This window comes from Cololabis saira, chromosome 4 (assembly GCF_033807715.1).
Source record: "Cololabis saira isolate AMF1-May2022 chromosome 4, fColSai1.1, whole genome shotgun sequence".
In the NCBI taxonomy this organism is placed as follows: domain Eukaryota; kingdom Metazoa; phylum Chordata; class Actinopteri; order Beloniformes; family Belonidae; genus Cololabis; species Cololabis saira.
In genome coordinates, this window is record NC_084590.1 from 29,328,115 (window position 1) to 29,347,303 (window position 19,189).

Sequence of the window (19,189 nt, forward strand, 5' to 3'; positions counted from 1 at the left end):
CATTTCACTACAAAAACCTCAATAAAGTGGCAGCTGGCTGGAGGGAGATGGACAGAGAGCGCCCGATATCACGCAGTGCGATGCGATAGTCGGACGCTCGCATGCAGTTACACGGTTTTATAGTTGTGGGCGTGGTTTGCATTTTGGTGACGTAACGAAAATGCGCCGAATCTGAACGGCTCGTAGAAGCCACATCAGACTGGATGGCTCATCCGGGCGGCTGTACAGACACTGCAGAATTTGGTTGCTTTCCTCCTTCTCTGAGTCGGCAGGCTGAGGGGAGACCACTTTATATATGTTAAAACAAGAGAAAACTTGTTTTTCATAATAGGTCCCCTTTAAGCTTCAACAAACACTGAAAGGGGAAAGGCTGCCAGCATTAATGCTTCATTTTATCTTAACATTTTCACCATAAGTTGAGTTACAGTCAACATTCTTTCTCCAGTAGCTCAACTATTTCCCATTTTTTGCACCGCTTGGCTACACTGAGAGCAGAGGAGCCAGAAGAATCTACTGGTGTCCCGTTTGCTCCATTCAGCAGCAAGGCCTTTACAATGGGCACACAGCCATGCTGGGAGGCCAGGTGTAAAGGTTTCAGCTTTCTTAAGTTTACCGCATTGACATCTGCATGATGTGATATCAGGTGGAGGACACAGGGGAAGCTGACACTGGAACAGGCTACATGCAGTGGGGTCCACCCCTCGCTGTCTTCTCTGATATTTGGGTCGGCTTCGGCTGCCAGGAGTTTTGCCACTACGTCCGGCTTGTTCTGGTGGCAAGCCAGGTGTAGTGGAGTCCATCCATTCTGGCCTTTTGAGTTTACACAAGCGCCCTGAGTCTCTAGCTGGACCACTACAGCGTCATGTCCCCTCAGAGCAGCCAGGTGCACTGGGGTCCAGTCTTGAAGGGTCCTGCAGTCTGCTTTGGCACCATTTGACAAGAGCTGCCTGCAAATGCCCGTATGACCCTGCAGAGCAGCCAGGTGAAGTGGTGTGTATCCTCTGCTGTCTGCACTGTCAGTATTTGCCCCACTTTTCACCAGCTGTCTGGCTACGCGGTTATGGCCTTGCTCAGCTGATAAGTGAAGAGCGGTGCATAGAGAGGAGTCTGTGCCATTGGGATCTGCACCATGAGTGAGAAGGAGCTTGACAATATTCAGATGCCCAAAGCATGAGGCCAGGTGGAGCGGAGTCCTGCCTTGCACCTCCTCCTGCTCTATGATAGCTTCCTTTGACAGCCGTGACAGGAGCAGGCGCACCACGGTTTCATGGCCGTTCTGGCAGGCCAGGTGAAGCGGCATCCAACCCGACTTTTCCCTGACCTCCGCCAAAGCACCTTTGTCCAGCAAAAGACGGACAGACCTGTCATCGCCGTTCTGAGCAGCAAAATGGAGTGGCGTCCACTGGTCTTCATCTCCTTGAGATGCAGCTGCTCCATGTACCAGCAACAAAGAGATGATGTCATGAAGCCTGTTAACAAGAAGGGTAATTTCTGTATGATAGGACTTTAAAGCACATGCAACACTCTTAACACAGTTGTTTGCTGTTTTATTGTTGGCAAGAACATAATATCCCTCTCATGTAAGTTAAAAACTAAAACTACATTCAGTGAAAAGACTGCTTCTTTTTCTTTTCTTCAAGTGATTGTTCAGTGAACAAATGTGAGTGATATGTCACTATACTCATCTCGGTATTAGAATGAAAGCAAATTATGAGGAGTTAACTTTTTTACCTCACAAAATATCAAAGTAATTGTGTTGCCTGTGTCTCCAGTAAAATAATGAACCATATTTTCATACAGACCTTTGCAGAATGGCCACAATGAGAGGCGTGTAACCCCTGGCAGTCGTGCAGTTGACCTCCGCACCCAGACTAAGGACATGCTCGACACTTTGTGCATCACCGCTGGCTACTGTGTAGTGAAGGAGGCTCTTTTGGTCTGAATACTGTGCACACACATGCTCTTTCTTCACAGACCGCCTGAAACTACTGAAGTCCTTTTTGTAAATGAATGACAGAATGCCATCCTTGTCGTTTTGGCTTTCTGTGAATTCAAAACAGAAGGCAAACATACTGTTGAGTCTCCTCATTGTAGGAAGCTGCATGGCTGTGTACATCTCAATGCCTTATACCAGCATGGTGCCAAAACCTTTGCCTACAGTATATTAAGGTGCCAACCTTAATGAAAGCCTCTCAAGACCAGATGTTAGGGTGTGCTTTCTTTTTCACATGACTGTATTTTAATGGACTGTATTTCACACCTTATACACAAAGGACTAACCAGTAAAAAGGTTTGGCCAGTTGAAAAGTAGTAAATACTCCTTTCCTGAGGTTTTGGCACTACATTATTAGTCTGTTCTTTTATATGGTTAAATGTTTTGATTTGATGTGCATTAAAAAAGATTTAAAAAATAAAGCTGTGCCCCCTAATAGAAATAAACCATAGATTATGTTTTGTGATTGTATGCAAGAAAACACAATGTCACATCTTGTTCTTGTATTTACCTGAAGGAAAGTTGGGCATCTCAGGCAAAGTAATCTAAAAAAGAGATGATTAAACACATTTTTATCAACAGAAATCGGTTTGTGAGCAAAGGTGTTTAGATTGTGGTGTCATTCATACCTTAATAGCACTTTATAATTGTGTATGTTTTGTTTTTTCCTTTTAGTCAAATATATCTGCTAAAAATCTTGTGAATATATGTATAGACAAACAAACCCCAAACAGATATACCTCCATGAATTTGAGTTTTTTTTAAGTGTAATATACAGTAAAGAAAATTATAGGGAAACAGGTAAGGAAACACACACCCTTTGTGGCTACATAATAATTTTGTGTGAAGTTATTTACATTTCTATGAGCCTTAAAATGAATATCCACTCAGTGCTTACAAGCAAATGTTGGAAAATATAAGCAGAATTAAAGCTGCAAGCAGCGATGAACGGGCCCTCGCACTCACGTCCACCGACCCCATAAGCATATCAGAAATGACACCACCCACGACTCTCTATGTCAAACCATTCAAAAGTTATAGCAGAAAAAAGGGACAACCAATCACAAGAAGGGGCGGGGCTAATTCAGGCCAATGAAGGTCAAGGACTCCATACAGAGTCTGATGACACCACCCACGACTCTCCATGTCAAACCATTCAAAAGTTATAGCAGGAAATAGGGACAACCAATCAAAAGAAGGGGCGGGGCTAATTTTCACCAATTATGGTCAAGGAATCAATACCGAGTCCCATGACACCACCCATGACTCTTTATGTCAAACCATTCAAAAGTTATGGCAGAGAAAAGTTTTCCGGGGGGCGCTGTTGAGCCGTTAGGCCACGCCCAATAATGCAAACCATGAAATATCAAATTTATCACCAGGCCTGGCTTGCATGCAAAATTTGGTGACTTTTGGAGAACTATCAAATATGGACCAATCAGATTAAGGGGGCACGCTTTTTGGCGTCTAGCATCGCCACGGTAACACTTTTGAAAGAGAAAAGTAATGCGCGTAGGCGCAAGATGGAGACGCACATTTTGATGTATAAGTCACCTGGATGCACGTTACGGTTCGGGCCGTATTAATTGCCGAAGGAATGGCATTAATTGCGCCAAAATTACACAATTAATTCAAAATGGCCGACTTCCTGTTCAATTTCGGCCATGGCGCCAAGAGACTTTTCTTTAAGTTGCGACATGATACAGGTGTGTACCGATTTTCGTTCATGTACGTCAAACCGTATTATGGGGCTTGAGGCTCAAAGTTTTTTCCCTCTGAACCAATCAGATGAAGGGTGGGCGCACTTTTTGGTGTCTAGCGTTGCCGCGGTAACGCTTTTAAATGAGAAAAGTAATGTGCGTCGTTGCAGGACAGGGACGCACATATTGATGTAGAAAAAAAAAAAATTGCTGACAAAAAAGTCTGGATACTGCGAGAATCGAACTCTGATCTCTGACTCCAAAGACGGGAACGCTCTGGCTGAGCTAAGACTCAGCTTCTCATTTCTATTTGACCTACTGACTTAGGAGAGACCAACATATCGATATTTAGTAATGTAAGTCTGGAGCTGTTTTTTCTATTTTTTTTTAAATATTTGTAAGTTATAAATATTAGTAAAACCCTACTATTTTAATTATTACTTTTTCTGTAACCATTCTGCCAAGGTTGTAACCGGGCTGAGCTGGGAATATTTCTGACGTCACCACATTACAGGGAGCTGATTGGTCGGGGGGCGGGGCCGTCATCACCCTACTCGCCACTGATTGGTCGGGGGGCGGGGCCGTCATCACCCTACTCGCCACCGATTGGTCGGGGGGCGGGGCCGTCATCACCCTCCGCGCCACTGATTGGTCGGGAGGCGGGGCCGTCATCACCCTACTCGCCACCGATTGGTCGGGGGGCGGGGCCGGCAGACGTTTGAATCAGGAAGCGGGAGTCAGCGCGAGAGCGACTGGCGGCTCGTGGCGATTTTATTATAAAAAAGGGACAACCAATCAGAAGAAGGGGCGGGGCTAATTCAGGCCAAAGAAGCTCAAGGACTCATTGCAGAGTCCCTTGACACCACCTACGACTTCCTATGTCAAACCATTCAACGTTTATAGCAGAAAAAAGGGACAACCAATCAGAAGAAGGGGCGGGGCTAATTCAGGCCAATGAAGGTCAAGGACTCCATACAGAATCTGATGACACCACCCACGACTCTCTATGTCAAACCATTCAAAAGTTATGGCAGAGAAAAGTATTCAAGGTGGCGCTGTTGAGCCGTTAGGCCACGCCCATTAATGCAAACCATGAAATATAAAATTTATCACCAGGCCTGGCTTGCATGCAAAATTTGGTGACTTTTGGAGAACTATCAAATATGGACCAATCACATGAAGGGGGGGCGCGCCTTTTGGCGTCTAGCATCGCCACGGTAACACTTTTGAAAGAGAAAAGTAATGCGTGGTGTCGCAGGATGTAGACGCACATTTTGATGTATAACACACCTGGGTGCACGATACGGTTCGGGCTGAATTAACTCTCGAAGGAATGGCATAAATTTCGCCAAAATGACACAATTTATTCAAAATGGCCGACATCCTGTTCGGTTTTGGCCATGGCTCCAAGAGACTTTTCTTTAAGTTGTGCCATGATACAGGTGTGTAGCGATTTTCGTGCATGTACGTCAAACCGTATTGTGGGGCTTGAGGCACAAAGTTTTCCGGGGGGCGCTGTTGAGCCATTTTGCCACGCCCATTAATGCAAACCATGAAATATCAAATTTATCACCAGGCCTGGCTTGCATGCCAAATTTGGTGCCTTTTGGGGAACTATCAAATATGGACCAATCAGATGAAGGGGGGGTGCGCTTGTTGGCGTCTAGCGTCGCCACGGTAACACTTTCGAAAGAGAAAAGTAATGCGTGTAGTCGCAGGATGGAGACGCACATTTTGATGTATAACACATCTGGGTTCACGATACGGTTCGGGCTGAATTAACTCTCGAAGAATGGCATATATTGCTCCAAAATTACGCAATTAATTCAGAATGTTCAAAATGGCCGACTTCCTGTTCGGTTTCGGCCATGGCGCCAAGAGACTTTTCTTTTAGTTGCGACATGATACAGGAGTGTACCAATTTTCGTTCATGTACGTCAAACCGTATTATGGGGCTTGAGGCGCAAAGTTTTTTCTGTCTGAACCAACCAGATGAAGGGTGGGCGCGCTTTTTGGCGTCTAGCGTCGCCACGGTAACGCTTTTGAAAGAGAAAAGTAATGCGTGTGGTCGCAGGAGGGAGACGCACATTTTTATGTATAATACACCTGGGTGCACGTTACGGTTCGGGCTGAATTAACTGCCGAAGGAATGGCATAAATTGCGCCAAAGTGACACGATTAATTCAAAATGGCCGACTTCCTGTTCGGTTTCGGGCATGACGGCAAGAGACTTTTCTTTAAGTTGTCCCATGATACAGGTGTGTACCGATTTTCGTGCATGTACGTCAAACCGTATCGTGGGGCTTGAGGCACAAAGTTTTCAAGGGGGCGCTGTTGAGCCATTTTGCCACGCCCATTAATGCAAACCATTAAATATCAAATTTTTCGCCAGGCCTGACTTGGGTGCAAAATTTGGTGACTTTTTGGGCATGTTAAGGGGGGCAAAAAGGCCATCACTTTGTCAGAAGAAAAATAATAATAATAATTAAAGCTGCAAGCAGCGATGAACGGGCCCTCGCACTCACGGCCACCGCCCCCCATAAGCATATCAGAAAAGACACCACCCACGACTTCCTATGTCAAACCATTCAAAAGATATAGCAGAAAAAAGGGACAACCAATCAGAAGAAGGGGCGGGGCTACTTCAGGCCAATGAAGGTCAAGGACTCCATAAAGAATCTGATGACCCCACCCACGACTCTCTATGTCAAACCATTCCAAAGTTATAGCACAAAATCGGGACAACCAATCAGAAGAAGGGGCGGGGCTAATTAAGGCCAACGAAGCTTAAGGACTCATTACAGAGTCCCATGACACCACCCACAACTTCCTATGTCAGACCATTCAAAAGTTATGGCAGAGAAAAGTATTCTAGGGGGCGCTGTTGAGCCATTTTGCCACGCCCATTAATGCAAACCATGTAATATCAAATTTATCGCCAGGCCTGGCTTGCATGCAAAATTTGGTGCCTTTTGGAGAACTATCAAATATGGACCAATCACATGAAGGGTGGGCGCGCCTTTTGGCGTCTAGCGTCGCCACGGTAACACTTTTGAAAGAGAAAAGTAATGCGTGGTGTCGCAGGATGTAGACGCACATTTTGATGTATAACACACCTGGGTGCACATTACGGTTCGGGCTGAATTAACTGCCGAAGGAATGGCATAAATTTCGCCAAAATGACACAATTTATTCAAAATGGCCGACATCCTGTTCGGTTTCGGCCATGGCTCCAAGAGACTTTTCTTTAAGTTCTGCCATGATACAGGTGTGTACCGATTTTCGTGCATGTACGTCAAACCGTATTGTGGGGCTTGAGGCACAAAGTTTTCCGGGGGGCGCTGTCGAGCCATTTTGCCACGCCCATTAATGCAAACCATGAAATATCAAATTTATCGCCAGGCCTGGCTTGCATGCCAAATTTGGTGCCTTTTGGGGAACTATCAAATATGGACCAATCAGATGAAGGGGGGGTGCGCTTGTTGGCGTCTAGCGTCGCCACGGTAACACTTTTGAAAGAGAAAAGTAATGCGTGTAGTCGCAGGATGGAGACGCACATTTTGATGTATAACACATCTGGGTTTACGAAACGGTTCGGGCTGAATTAACTCTCGAAGGAATGGCATATATTGCTCCAAAATTACGCAATTAATTCAGAATGTTCAAAATGGCCGACTTCCTGTTCGGTTTCGGCCATGGCGCCAAGAGACTTTTCTTTAAGTTGCGACATGATACAGGTGTGTACCGATTTTCGTTCATGTACGTCAAACCGTATTATGGGGCTTGAGGCGCAAAGTTTTTTCTGTCTGAAAGAATCAGATGAAGGGTGGGCGCGCTTTTTGGCGTCTAGCGTCGCCACGGTAACGCTTTTGAAAGAGAAAAGTAATGCGTGGTGTCGGAGGATGGAGACGCACATTTTTATGTATAACACACCTGGGTGCACGTTACGGTTCGGGCTGAATTAACTTTCGAAGGAATGGCATAAATTTCGCCAAAATGACATGACTAATTCAAAATGGCCGACATCCTGTTCGGTTTCGGGCATGACCCCAAGAGACTTTTCTTTAAGTTGTCCCATGATACAGGTGTGTACTGATTTTCGTGCATGTACGTCAAACCGTATCGTGGGGCTTGAGGCACAAAGTTTTCAAGGGGGCGCTGTTGAGCCATTTTGCCACGCCCATTAATGCAAACCTTTAAATATCAAATTTTTCGCCAGGCCTGACTAGGGTGCAAAATTTGGTGACTTTTTGGGCATGTTAAGGGGGGCAAAAAGGCCTTCACTTTGTCAGGAAAATAATAATAATAATAATAATAATAAAAATTCCTACAGATACAATAGGGCCTTCGCACTGAAGGTGCTCGGGCCCTAATAATAATAATAATAAAAATTCCTGCAAATACAATAGGGCCTTCGCACTGAAGGTGCTCGGGCCCTAATTACTCTTGCTTACGAATTAGAATACTAATAAGGCCAGCTGCCAATAAACCAAAGATATTCATCATATCAGCACTCCTGAAATATATGCAACAGCTCATACGCTGAACTAACTTTATGTCCTGGAGAGGCCAGCCATGGATAGTTTGATTTCTGCTCCACATTCCCATTGTTGTGGCAGTGAAGTGGTCCTGGGATCTTCATGATTTCATTCAGAGCCTCTGTTTTCTTCACAGTGTCTGCAGACAAAACAACCAACAAAGACTGTCAAAAGTGTACAGATGTTCTTATTAAACCAATGCAAAAAGGTCATGCAGGAAGTGCAGCTTTTTGCTTTCTCTTTTTTATCTCAAAAAACATTACACTGGTTAATATTTAATCAAATTAATCCTCAAGCCAAAGTGCTGCTTGTAAATGTAAAACACATTGAAGAGAATGTGGATCAAACAAGAAAAAAAATCTTGTATTTTTAAACAATCCTGTTAAAAAAAATCTGGTACGAAATAGATTTCATGATTTCAGCTTTTATAGTTCTTTTATTTTATTTTATTTGACTTTGGCTATTGTACCTGAGAAGGGTGGCCTCTTCCAGTGATCCTGGTCCCAGCTTTGTTTCATTATGCTGATCATCTGATCACACTCACTGGGCCTCAGGTCGGACATCAGCTCCAGGCAGGGTCTCCTACCTTCAGATACTTGTAAGAGCACTGTTGTCATATTGCACCCTGCATCAAAAGAACAAATATAATTATTTGAATAATACAAACCATGTCGCCAAAGAGTTTTTTTCTTGTTTCAGTCCACATGTAAAACAATGTTTGCGACAAGGTGATATTGTTTATGCAGTTAAACCTTTTATTTTATTTTATTTTAATTTTTTTTACCAGTTAAAGACTCAAAATATAATTTGTTAATTTTAGCTTTACTTCAGAAATCCAGGAAAAAAAATCTCCGTTTTGCTGAGGTAAGTTGACCCAGTCATTGAGTTCTTAGTGAAGAAACAGAGATTTCATAATTTCAACTCCCTGAAGTAAAGCTATGAGACATAGCGAGTAAAGATACTGTATGTCTCAGCAGTGAGTCATCGCTTCACTGTCACTTGGTAAAGTCTGGGATTGTTAGGGCTTATATACAACCCCTGGGAACGAGGGGAAGTTGCAGCCACTGAGACCAAAACAAAACTGAAACTGTAAGGTGTAGCCTTTTTTCAACCTTTCAAACTGGTCACAAATGTCTGTCCTGCTTGATTGGCTGTTTCCTTTTTTGGGAAGCTTTTTGTGGTTGTTTTGTTTGTTTATGGCAGAGGGTGTATGGTGCAAGAAGGCACAGCTTCTCTAACTCTACAATAAGAGCACACGCTTGTTTGTGGGAGCTTTGTCAAACTCATGCTGCTGAATTGTGTAACGACAAAAACAGTTAATAAGCAGAAAATACAAGGTGAAATGAATTGTAGTTTCTGAAAGGGAAAATCTTTTAGGAAATGTACTGTGGTTAAGTGAAGTACTTTGCCTTTGTTAAAACTTTGTCCATCTGAAAGATTCTAAATTCAGTGAGGTTTTTATTTGTTTTATTTTGGGGGGAGCGTGTGAGACTGTTGCAACTATGGTCACTGTTTATTGTTTATTGGATCCCCATTAGTTGTCAGCACTAGCGGAGCAGGCGGGGGGCAGAGGGGGCCCACTGCTGCGTGGGGGCCCACGCTGAAGGGGGAAAAAGAAAAAAGTGTCCTGAATAATAAAGGAAAGTTGGACTATATAACACTTGCGTTCATAAGGATAAAGTTGTTTAAAAAATAAAAATGAAATAGTCCCTTCTCCCCTTGTGTGTCTGCCTGTCATGCACAGGTACGTGGTACGTATATAAAGTGGTCTCCCCTCACCCTGCCAACACAGAGAAGGAGGAAAGCAGCCAAATTCTGCAGGGTCTGTTCACCCCGCCCGGAGAATCCTTCCAGTGTCATGTGACTTTTACGAGCCGTTCAGAATCTGCTCCCGTTGTGAGTCACGACGGGAGCAGATTTCCATAGGTCGGCCTCCGCTGCTGAAACCACGCCCACAACTAACTCCGCCGGCCGGAGCTTCCGCCATTGTTCCGAAGCGGTGGCTGTTTCAACAACGAGGGACAAAATTAAATGCACCTGAAGCTGTTCAACGACACCTTCAGAAGACATACACGGTCCTTCCTTGAGCCAGCAATAGTGCATAAATGTTATTTATATACAACTTATGTTATTTTATTTTTTTAACAATAATGTTGCCATTTGTGAAAATTCAGTGTTGTGATTTATTTACAGTTAACATGATTCATTTGTCTTGTAACATAAGAAATGAAATGATGAGGAATCGGGGGAAAATAACTGGTGTACCTGTTTAGAATTCAATTAAAGTTTCCTGTGTGAATTAGTGTGAAGACGAGGTGACCCGGTCCCCCTTCAGGTAACTAAAGGCTGATTTATGGTTCCGCGTTACACCAACGCAGAGCCTACGGCGTAGGGTACACCTCGATTTAACGCAGAACCGTAATTCAGGCTTTAAGATCCGTTTACACCGTGTAACTGCATGCGAGCGCCCGACTATTGCGTAGCGCTGCGTGACATCGGACGCTCTCTGTCCACACTGACACCGTTAAACTCGCGGCCAGTTAGGACAGTCCAATAGAAAATAAAGCAATGGAATTGATTTTGTCACTGAAGTTCGATCGCATCGCATGGGACACGCTTTGTGTACGGAGCCGCTGCCCTTCTGCCCGGAGAGGCTTTGTTCCCTCCCCTGCTACACGTCATTCAGGCAGCCAATCAGCACAGAGCCTCATTATCATAGCCTCCCCGCCCCTCATAATCCCTCATAGAGAAGGAGGTTAGAAGCGGTAAAACTAGAGACATGGCCCACAGGCTGAATTTCTGATTTATGTAGAAAAAACAAGCTTTTGATTGTTTTTAAGACATTCAAGGCCTGTTCAAAATATAAATTAAATGCCATAATAGGTCTCCTTTAAAGCAGGAAACTCATGCTGAGTTTCAGCAGCTGAAGTTGATTAAAAACTATCTCCGGGCTGCATGGATGAGGCCAGACTATCAAGCCTCACCTTACTCTCAATCGAGAGGGCCTTCGCCCTTCGCCATTGATAAGAGCAAAGTGATTGAAAGGTTTGTGGCGATGAAGAACCGGCTGATGGTCCGGAAATAATTCGGATTTGAAAAAGTTTTAAAATGAAAGTTTTTGCATTTTGGATCGTTCAATGTGCTACTTCCACCCCCTTTGGATGGAAGTATTTTTTGTTGTGGTTCTCAGCCCACCGCTGGATGAAACCATCATTGGTAAGCTGTCATAATATTAATTATTTCTGATAACATTGTCATAATGCTGAATATATGGCCTTTCCTATATTGTTTGTTGCTGTTTGACCGCCGTCATTGTGTTAAATACATGTCGTTGCATATGTTTTAACAGGGATGTTTAGGCCACAAGGGCCCATCAAGAATGCTTTTCCCCCCTGGGCTGGGACCCCTGCTCCGCCCATGCATGAATGCATGTTGAATGCATGTCAGATGTTTTTCCCTGACTAATATCCATCTATTTGCTCCCTGCTTCAGTCCTGTTCATGATCCAGCTGGAACCTCTTGCAGCTGTCGTGGGTCAAAGGTGAGATTCACCCTGGACAGGTCATCTGTCCCTCGTAAGGTCATAAGTGACAGTAAGTTAATATTGATCTAAAAGGTCTCTCTTCACGCAAATATGTAACCAAACAGTAATACCACAGAATCAAACCGTGCAATTACAGTAGAGTAAACTCATTGTCATTGGTTTAATTGCCATGGTAACCTTTATGCATTCCTACAAGCAGGAATGTTTCTTTTTATGTTTGCTCCCAATGTACAAGCAAGCCCAAATAAACCTCCAGATTGATCCTCCCTGATATTTGACTCACTTTGATTTGACTTAATAATTAAGGAACAATGTCAGAGCTGCCCATGTTTAAATGAATCAAGTTTAAAGGTTAAGCACTCTACTGCAAATATGTCATATTAAACATAGACATTTGAATGTGTTTGTTCCCAACAAACATTAGTATACTTATTTGAAGGATGAGCCGAGCATTCCACTTTTTTAAATGGCAGCAACAACTTTTGTTGTTGCCGCCATCATTTTTTTTTCTATTACTCAGACATCACCAACCAAACTATATGTTCCTCTTGACTAAATTAAAAAGTGTCAGGTAATTTGTTCTGAAGAACTAAATGACACATAAATGGTCCCATTTCACGGTAATGAGGACACTGGCTTAAAAAGAACGTCTAGGTTTCTACTCAACATTGTGACACCATTAACTGTGGGTCAAGCCAACCGTTCTGCATTGTCTATGTTGCAGAGACATTTTGCAGTTAGAAAATAAATTAATTAAATGTGAAAAAGTGAACAACGGTCTGGTGAAGCAAAGGGAAATGGCATGGAAAAAGATTATGGTACCTGTAGTTTGATATTTTTATTGCGAGGCCTTTAGCTGTAACTGCCATTAAATCATTTTTGAGGCTCTAATTGAGACTTCCACATCTCCCATCAAGTGTTTAAGCCCACTCTTCCTTGGCAAAAATGTCCATCTGTCTCAAATTTGAAGTGTGCTTTCTCCACAATGCAATTCTCAGACCTTCCATTGATATAGAAGAGAATTAATATGAGAATATCGAAGAATAATTCTTTGTTTTTTTTCCTGGGTGCTTTTAGTTTGTATTTTAGGTCATTGTTAGATTAATGGATCCGTGACCTGCAGTTGAAGCTGACCCTCCTGACACCGGAGTTTTTCTTTATATAGTAAAAGGAGAGCTTCTTGTGTCTCCTTTTTCTTACATGGAGCCCATTGCTGTTGTAAAGGTGGTGGATGGTGTGAACAGACGGTGATGTGCCTGACCTTGGGTTTCAGCTTGATCTAACATCGTTCCTTCTGATCAACGTAGGGTTGCATTTCTTCTTGCAGCCTGAGAGATTGGGCACCTTACACTTTTCATCAACGTGCAACTATTGCCGCAGGAACATGTCGCCTCTTGGATCTGATCGCGAAGGCTTTACCATCAACATGCTTATATATAATTTTCTTTCTAAACTCCTCAGACAACTCTCTCCTTTTCTTACTCAAACAACAAAGTCACACATTTTCTTGGGGTTAATCTTTTGATACTAATTAAATTAAAACAATTAAGTAAGACATGACTATAATGCAATGATTAATGGTCAACAAATCTGTTCTTTGTTAGAAAATGTTATTAAAGTAAAAAATAATAACTTTCTTTTAATACTTTCACTGGTTTACGTAATACTAAAGTCATACAAGTGTAAATAAGACTTACTTTGGATTTAGGCAATGTGCAGGAGAATTCAAGCATTGTTTCAACAAGCCGTAAGGGTCCCAACAAATTTGTCCTATCTGAAAGCCCATGTTGGTCCAAAATTATACAGGAATTCAGCATTTGTTATATATCATTGCTGATGGAACAGTTTAGGAGGAGTTACAGCCGAGAATATCTGGAAACCTTTAATTGATTCTCTTATAGCAGTTAATTTAAGCAAGAAATCAGCTGATATCTCTGCATTCAGAGATGTCCTTTTCAGACTGCTGCTTCATTTAGGTACTCTATAACCATTATAACAGAGATTATGTCATTTTCCTCTTTTACTGCTGGATATTCTGCACTCCGATTCAAAACAATGTCAAAGGACAGAAGCTTCTTGTGTACTTTTTCACTTTCTAATAGTGCAAAGATCAAGAGTAAATGTAGATTTACGTGGTAAAATATCTTCAAAAACAACACTGGATTTTAGTTGAAGAAACACAAGGAAACACCGTCAAGCTTTTGTGGTCTAATGGCCCTTTTCCACTAGTACCTAGTCAGCGCGCTTCTACTCGCCACGCCCCCGTCTTGCGCTTTTCCACTACGGGCCGAGGCAGGTGGAGCCGTGCCAAGCAGATACTTTTTCGGTACCGAGGCTGCTGAGGTTCTAAGCGTGCTGAGTCGGCCCTGGATCTGACGTCATCACCCTCCACGCCACTGATTAGTCGGGGGCGGGGCCGTCAGACGTTTGAATCAGGAAGAGGGAGTCAGCGCGAAAGCGACTCGCGGCGATTTTATTATACAGCACAAACATCTGTTTGGTGATCGAACTCTGAGGTGCAGATGTTCATAAACCTGGTGGCTGACGAGATAATTAAAAAAGGGATGTAGACGGGCGATAAGGAACGATCAGATCCACAGGAGCTCTGTTTTACTCAGCGCCGACACAAACAAAGGGGTTGCGCAATCGAGTACGTCACAGCAGCTTCACCCCAACCCGCCCACTTCTCACCTGGCTGTGGAAAAACAAACGAGGACAAAGCGGGTAGAGGCGGTAAGAGGCGTGACGAGCCGTCCCGAGCCGGGGCGCGCTGAGTAGGTACTAGTAGAAAAGGGCCATATGTGATCTTGTGGCATGACTCCTTGTTGAAGTCTATGGAGCCAAATCAAGGCCAAAAGTTTTGCTAATTTGAAAATAAAATTTGAACCTGAAAATTCTTTTTTACAGTTTCAATTTTTTTTTTTTTTGGTATCAGATCGTTTTTTCAGTTTCAGAACTTTTTATTTCAGTTTCAAATCTTTTTTTCAGTTTCACATCTTTTTTTTCAGTTTCACTTCTTTTTTTTCAGTTTCAAATCTTTTTTTTTTTTCAGTTTCAGACTTTCGGCCCTGATGTGGCGTGGGGGGGGTGGCATCAACTGAGAGGGGCGTGGCATCATGAGTGACAGCAGAACAGAGAAGGCGGGGGACGTTACTCAGTCATGTTGCCTTCGGTTAACGTAGGTTGCAGAAGTTATCAGTAGAAGTATGAATCAACACTGTATATACACTATATTCACGTGATTGGCAGTGGAAAAAATGGATACTAGTAAAACATTTCTGTTTAAAAAGCTGTTTTAGACCGTACTTGGTAGTATGTGGAAGTGGGAAATGTCAAACTTTAAAGTGTAGCTGTTGAACTGTACAGTCTGGCATAGTTTATTGCTTTTATACTGCGATTGGTGCCAAGTACGGTCTAAAACAGCTTTTTAAACAGAAATGTGTAACTAGTATCCGTTTTCTCCACTGCCAATCACGTGAATATATTGTATATACAGTGTTGAATCATACTTCTACTGATAACTTCTGCAACCTACGTTTCCTCAAGGCAACATGACTGAGGAACGTCCCCCGCCTTCTCTGTTCTGCTGTCACTCATGATGCCACGCCCCTCTCAGTTGATGCCACGCCCCCCACGCCACATCGGGGCCAAAAGTCTGAAACTGAAAAAAAAATTGGAAACTGAAAAAAAAGATTGGAAACTGAAAAAAAAGAAGTGAAACTGAAAAAAAAAATTTGAAACTGAAATAAAAAGTTCTGAAACTGAAAAAAAGATCTGATACCGAAAAAAAAAAAATTTGAAAGGCAAGGCAAGGCAAGGCAAATTTATTTATATAGCACAATTCAACACAAGGTAATTCAAAGTCCTTTACATTGACATTAAAAGCGGCAAGACATAATTAGACAGTAAATAGTTAGACATAATTAGACAGTAAATAACAAATAAGATTGAATAAGATGATAAGAAAAGAAGTAAAATAATAAAAAGCACAAGCTGTTAAAAATAAGGGTAGTAGAATACAGCAAGTACGTTTAATTTAAGGGTACGCTTGAGTAAACAGTAAGGTTTTTAGGCCTTATTTAAAGGAGCTGACAGTTGTCGCAGACCTCAGGTCTACAGGAAGTTTGTTCCACCGGTGAGGAGCAGAATAACTGAATGCTGCCTCACCTTGCTTGGTTCTGCTTCTTGGGACACACAACAAACCAGATCCAGAAGACCTAAGGGGTCTGGGAGCTTCATAGGAACTAACAGATCAAGCATGTATTTTGGTCCAAGACCATTCAGTGCTTTGTAGACCAGCAGTAATATTTTAAACTCTATCCTTTGACTCACTGGAAGCCAGTGGAGTGATTTCATGACCCGTGTAATATGGTCCAGTTTCCTTGTGTTTGTAAGGACTCTGGCGGCAGCGTTCTGGATCAGCTGCAGCTGCCTGATAGATTTCTTGTTAAGGCCTGTAAAGATGCCATTGCAATAATCCAGCCTACTGAAAATGAATGCATGAATAAGTTTTTCCATGTCTTGTTTAGACAGAATCCCCTTAATTCTAGCAATGTTTTTCAGGTGGTAATAGGCAGATTTATTGATAAACTTTAGATGGCTCTTGAAGTTCAGGTCTGAGTCAATAATTACACCAAGATTTCTGGCTTGATTCGTAGCTGTCAATGACATGGAGCCAAGGTGAGCGCTGATCTTTTCCCTTTCATTTTTAGGGCCAAAAATGATCACCTCTGTCTTTTCTGCATTTAGCTGTAGAAAATTCTGGCACATCCACTCATTGATTTGGTGAATACAGTTACTCAATGAGATCAGGGGACTGTAGTCATGTGGTGACACTGAAATATAGAGCTGTGTGTCATCGGCACAAGTATGGTAGGAAATGTTGTGGTGTTCCATAATCTGAGCTACTGTAAAAAAAAAAACTGTAAAAAAGAATTTTCAGGTTCAAATTTTATTTTCAAATTAGCAAAACTTTTGGCCTTGATTTGGCTCCATAGGAAGTCATACCTATAAACCTGTTTGATATGAAGATGTGATGTGATGCATTTTCATTCTTACCTGTGTAAGGTTTCTTCTGTGTCAAAATCTCCCACATCACAATTCCAAAGCTGCATATCAAAGCATAAACAGTCACTTGAGGGCTGATAACCCAATTGTTGCATATGTTGCGTTCAGTGATTTTTGTGGCTTCCCACCTCTTACATAAAAGACATTGAGAAAGTTACTTTATGTTTATTTTTGACAAGAAATAAAGCACTGAGAATATAAAAAGACAAACAAAATGTTTTGTGACTTTTGGAAGATCATAAATATACAAAGACAAAAACAAGGTTAAACTTAGTGAGGTATGGGGTGTGTACGGCATCAAAAACAGAAATGCTGTTATTCTCATGATATACTTTCAAAAATACTCTCAATAAATCACCTGTAGACATCAAAGGAGGTTCCTGGGGGATCAGGGCACTGAGTGAAGGTCTCTGGGGGAATGTAACTTATGTTCCCTCTTGCTGTCAGATGCTCCATGAATGCTGTCTTGCTCATGCCCTCCTTCCAGCAGATTAAACCGAAATCTGAAATCTAAGTAGAAAAAGAATATCAACATGCAGTTCTGTGAGGAGTTCAGACAGTATCAAAGAACACTGTGTTTCCAGAACTTTAATGACCTTCACATGAAGATGATCATCTACTAGGATATTTGATGTCTTGAGGTTGAGATGGAGAAGTGGCGGTGTCATGCTGTGAAGGAAATTCATGCCCATGGAGGCCTCATAAATCATCTGAAACTTCTTTGGCCACATCAAAGTATGATTTGCAAAGAGATTGTTAAGGGATCCATTGCTCATGTACTCCATTACAACAGCCCTTGCTTCACTGCACAGTCCGTAGATGGATATAATATACTTGAATCTCAGTTTGGCAATTTTGGGCACCTCGTCTATGATTTTCCTGTGATGGAAAAGAATTATAATCATACAAAGTTTACAAATTTTGAACAATGGAAAAACTATTTCCTGAGTCTGATGGAGACAAAGATTTGTCTTGATTCAATATAAGAACACCATCACAATAATTTAAAAGTGCCTGATAGATTTGCTATGCTGTTCATAATTGAACTCTTACCTGTAAAAGTTGTCGGTACACAAGATTGCGTCAAAGCTTTTTAAGGCATATTTTTCCCGCCAGAGTTTAAGCTTAACTTGGTACACCTGACCAGATCTGGTTTCTGACAACTTAATCCAGTCAGCCTCAAAGTCATCCTTCTTGAAGTCCCCAAACTGCCCAGGGGATCCACCACAGCAATCCATCAGGGCAAGGATCCTCACTGAAACAAACTCTCACGACACCCTGATTCTCTAACCCAACACATGAACAGGGGACCTGTCCACTAGACCAGTTTCAGAGAGAAAGAAAAAAAATCAGTATCTAGGTTTGCAGCAAAAGAAGTGGCAGCTTGTTGTTGCGTTGCATACAAACTAGGAATCTGTCCTGAACTGTGGGAGGAGCTGAGATGCAGAACTTATTAGCGCTGCAATGTCACACAACCGGTTCTCAGCTGCCGAGACTGTTGACATAACTCTGAGTCTTCTGTACTTGAATGACTCTTATGAAAGAATAAACATCACGAACATGCCGTCAGTTATCATAGTTCACATGAAAAACAGAACCACTTTCATTTTGAGTGTGACTGTAGATGAACAACCGAATGAACCATTCACTTCTATCAAACTGCTGTGTAACAAGGCACTTAACCCCCAGCAGCTCCAGCAGAACGGCTCAGTGGTCAGCAGTTTGAAATTGAGGACATGGCCATTTAACTGATGCCAGGGGCAACTCTCTGTGTGTGTGTGTGTGTGTGTGTGTGTGTGTGTGTGTGTGTGTGTGTGTGTGTGTGTGTGTGTGTGTGTGTGTGTGTGTGTGTGTGTGTGTGTGTGTGTGTGTGTGTGTGTGTGTGTGTGTGTGTGTGTGTGTGTGTGTGTGTGTGTGTGTGTGTGTGGCAAGACATTTCTACTACAGCTTAAAACAATGCAATCTTTTCAACAGCTCTGCATCTACTGCAGTTGTATTGGTTGATCCCATTCTCAAAAGGTAAACTTCTATTCCAAAGTCTTCCAGTTTTCCATTTAATATAGAATTTTTTCTGCTTATCTTATCTTAAATCAAAGTTTTTATAGAGACATATGACTGGCATCGTTCTTGTCAGGCTCTTCCAGCCTGAATGATGAGCCTGTTTTCCCATTTTTGCCCTTGAAATTATACGACAAACCCTAATGCCAGATGGTTGATCCACATTAGAGTGGCAATTAGCCATTTGGAAAAATTACAAAGTTTTTATCACACTGTGTCAGGTAATGGACACCAAGTAACTGTGGTTTTGGTAGTAATTGTTTCAGCATGATAATAAATGTATGAAAGT

At 42.4% G+C, this 19,189-nt stretch overlaps 1 protein-coding gene across 1 annotated transcript; it reads right to left on the bottom strand.

Moving 5' to 3' along the window:
• Nucleotides 1-311: 311 nt before the first annotated feature.
• Nucleotides 312-18,183, bottom strand: ankk1 (ankyrin repeat and kinase domain containing 1). Its single transcript, XM_061720322.1, has 9 exons — nucleotides 17,896-18,183; nucleotides 17,439-17,721; nucleotides 17,201-17,352; nucleotides 16,834-16,883; nucleotides 8,701-8,856; nucleotides 8,246-8,370; nucleotides 2,505-2,538; nucleotides 1,803-2,043; nucleotides 312-1,469 (listed from the first exon to the last, which is right to left on the bottom strand). Exons 1-9 carry the CDS (start codon nucleotides 18,078-18,080, stop codon nucleotides 428-430), a joined length of 2,268 nt encoding a protein of 755 aa, XP_061576306.1. The 5' UTR covers nucleotides 18,081-18,183; the 3' UTR covers nucleotides 312-427.
• Nucleotides 18,184-19,189: the final 1,006 nt, after the last annotated feature.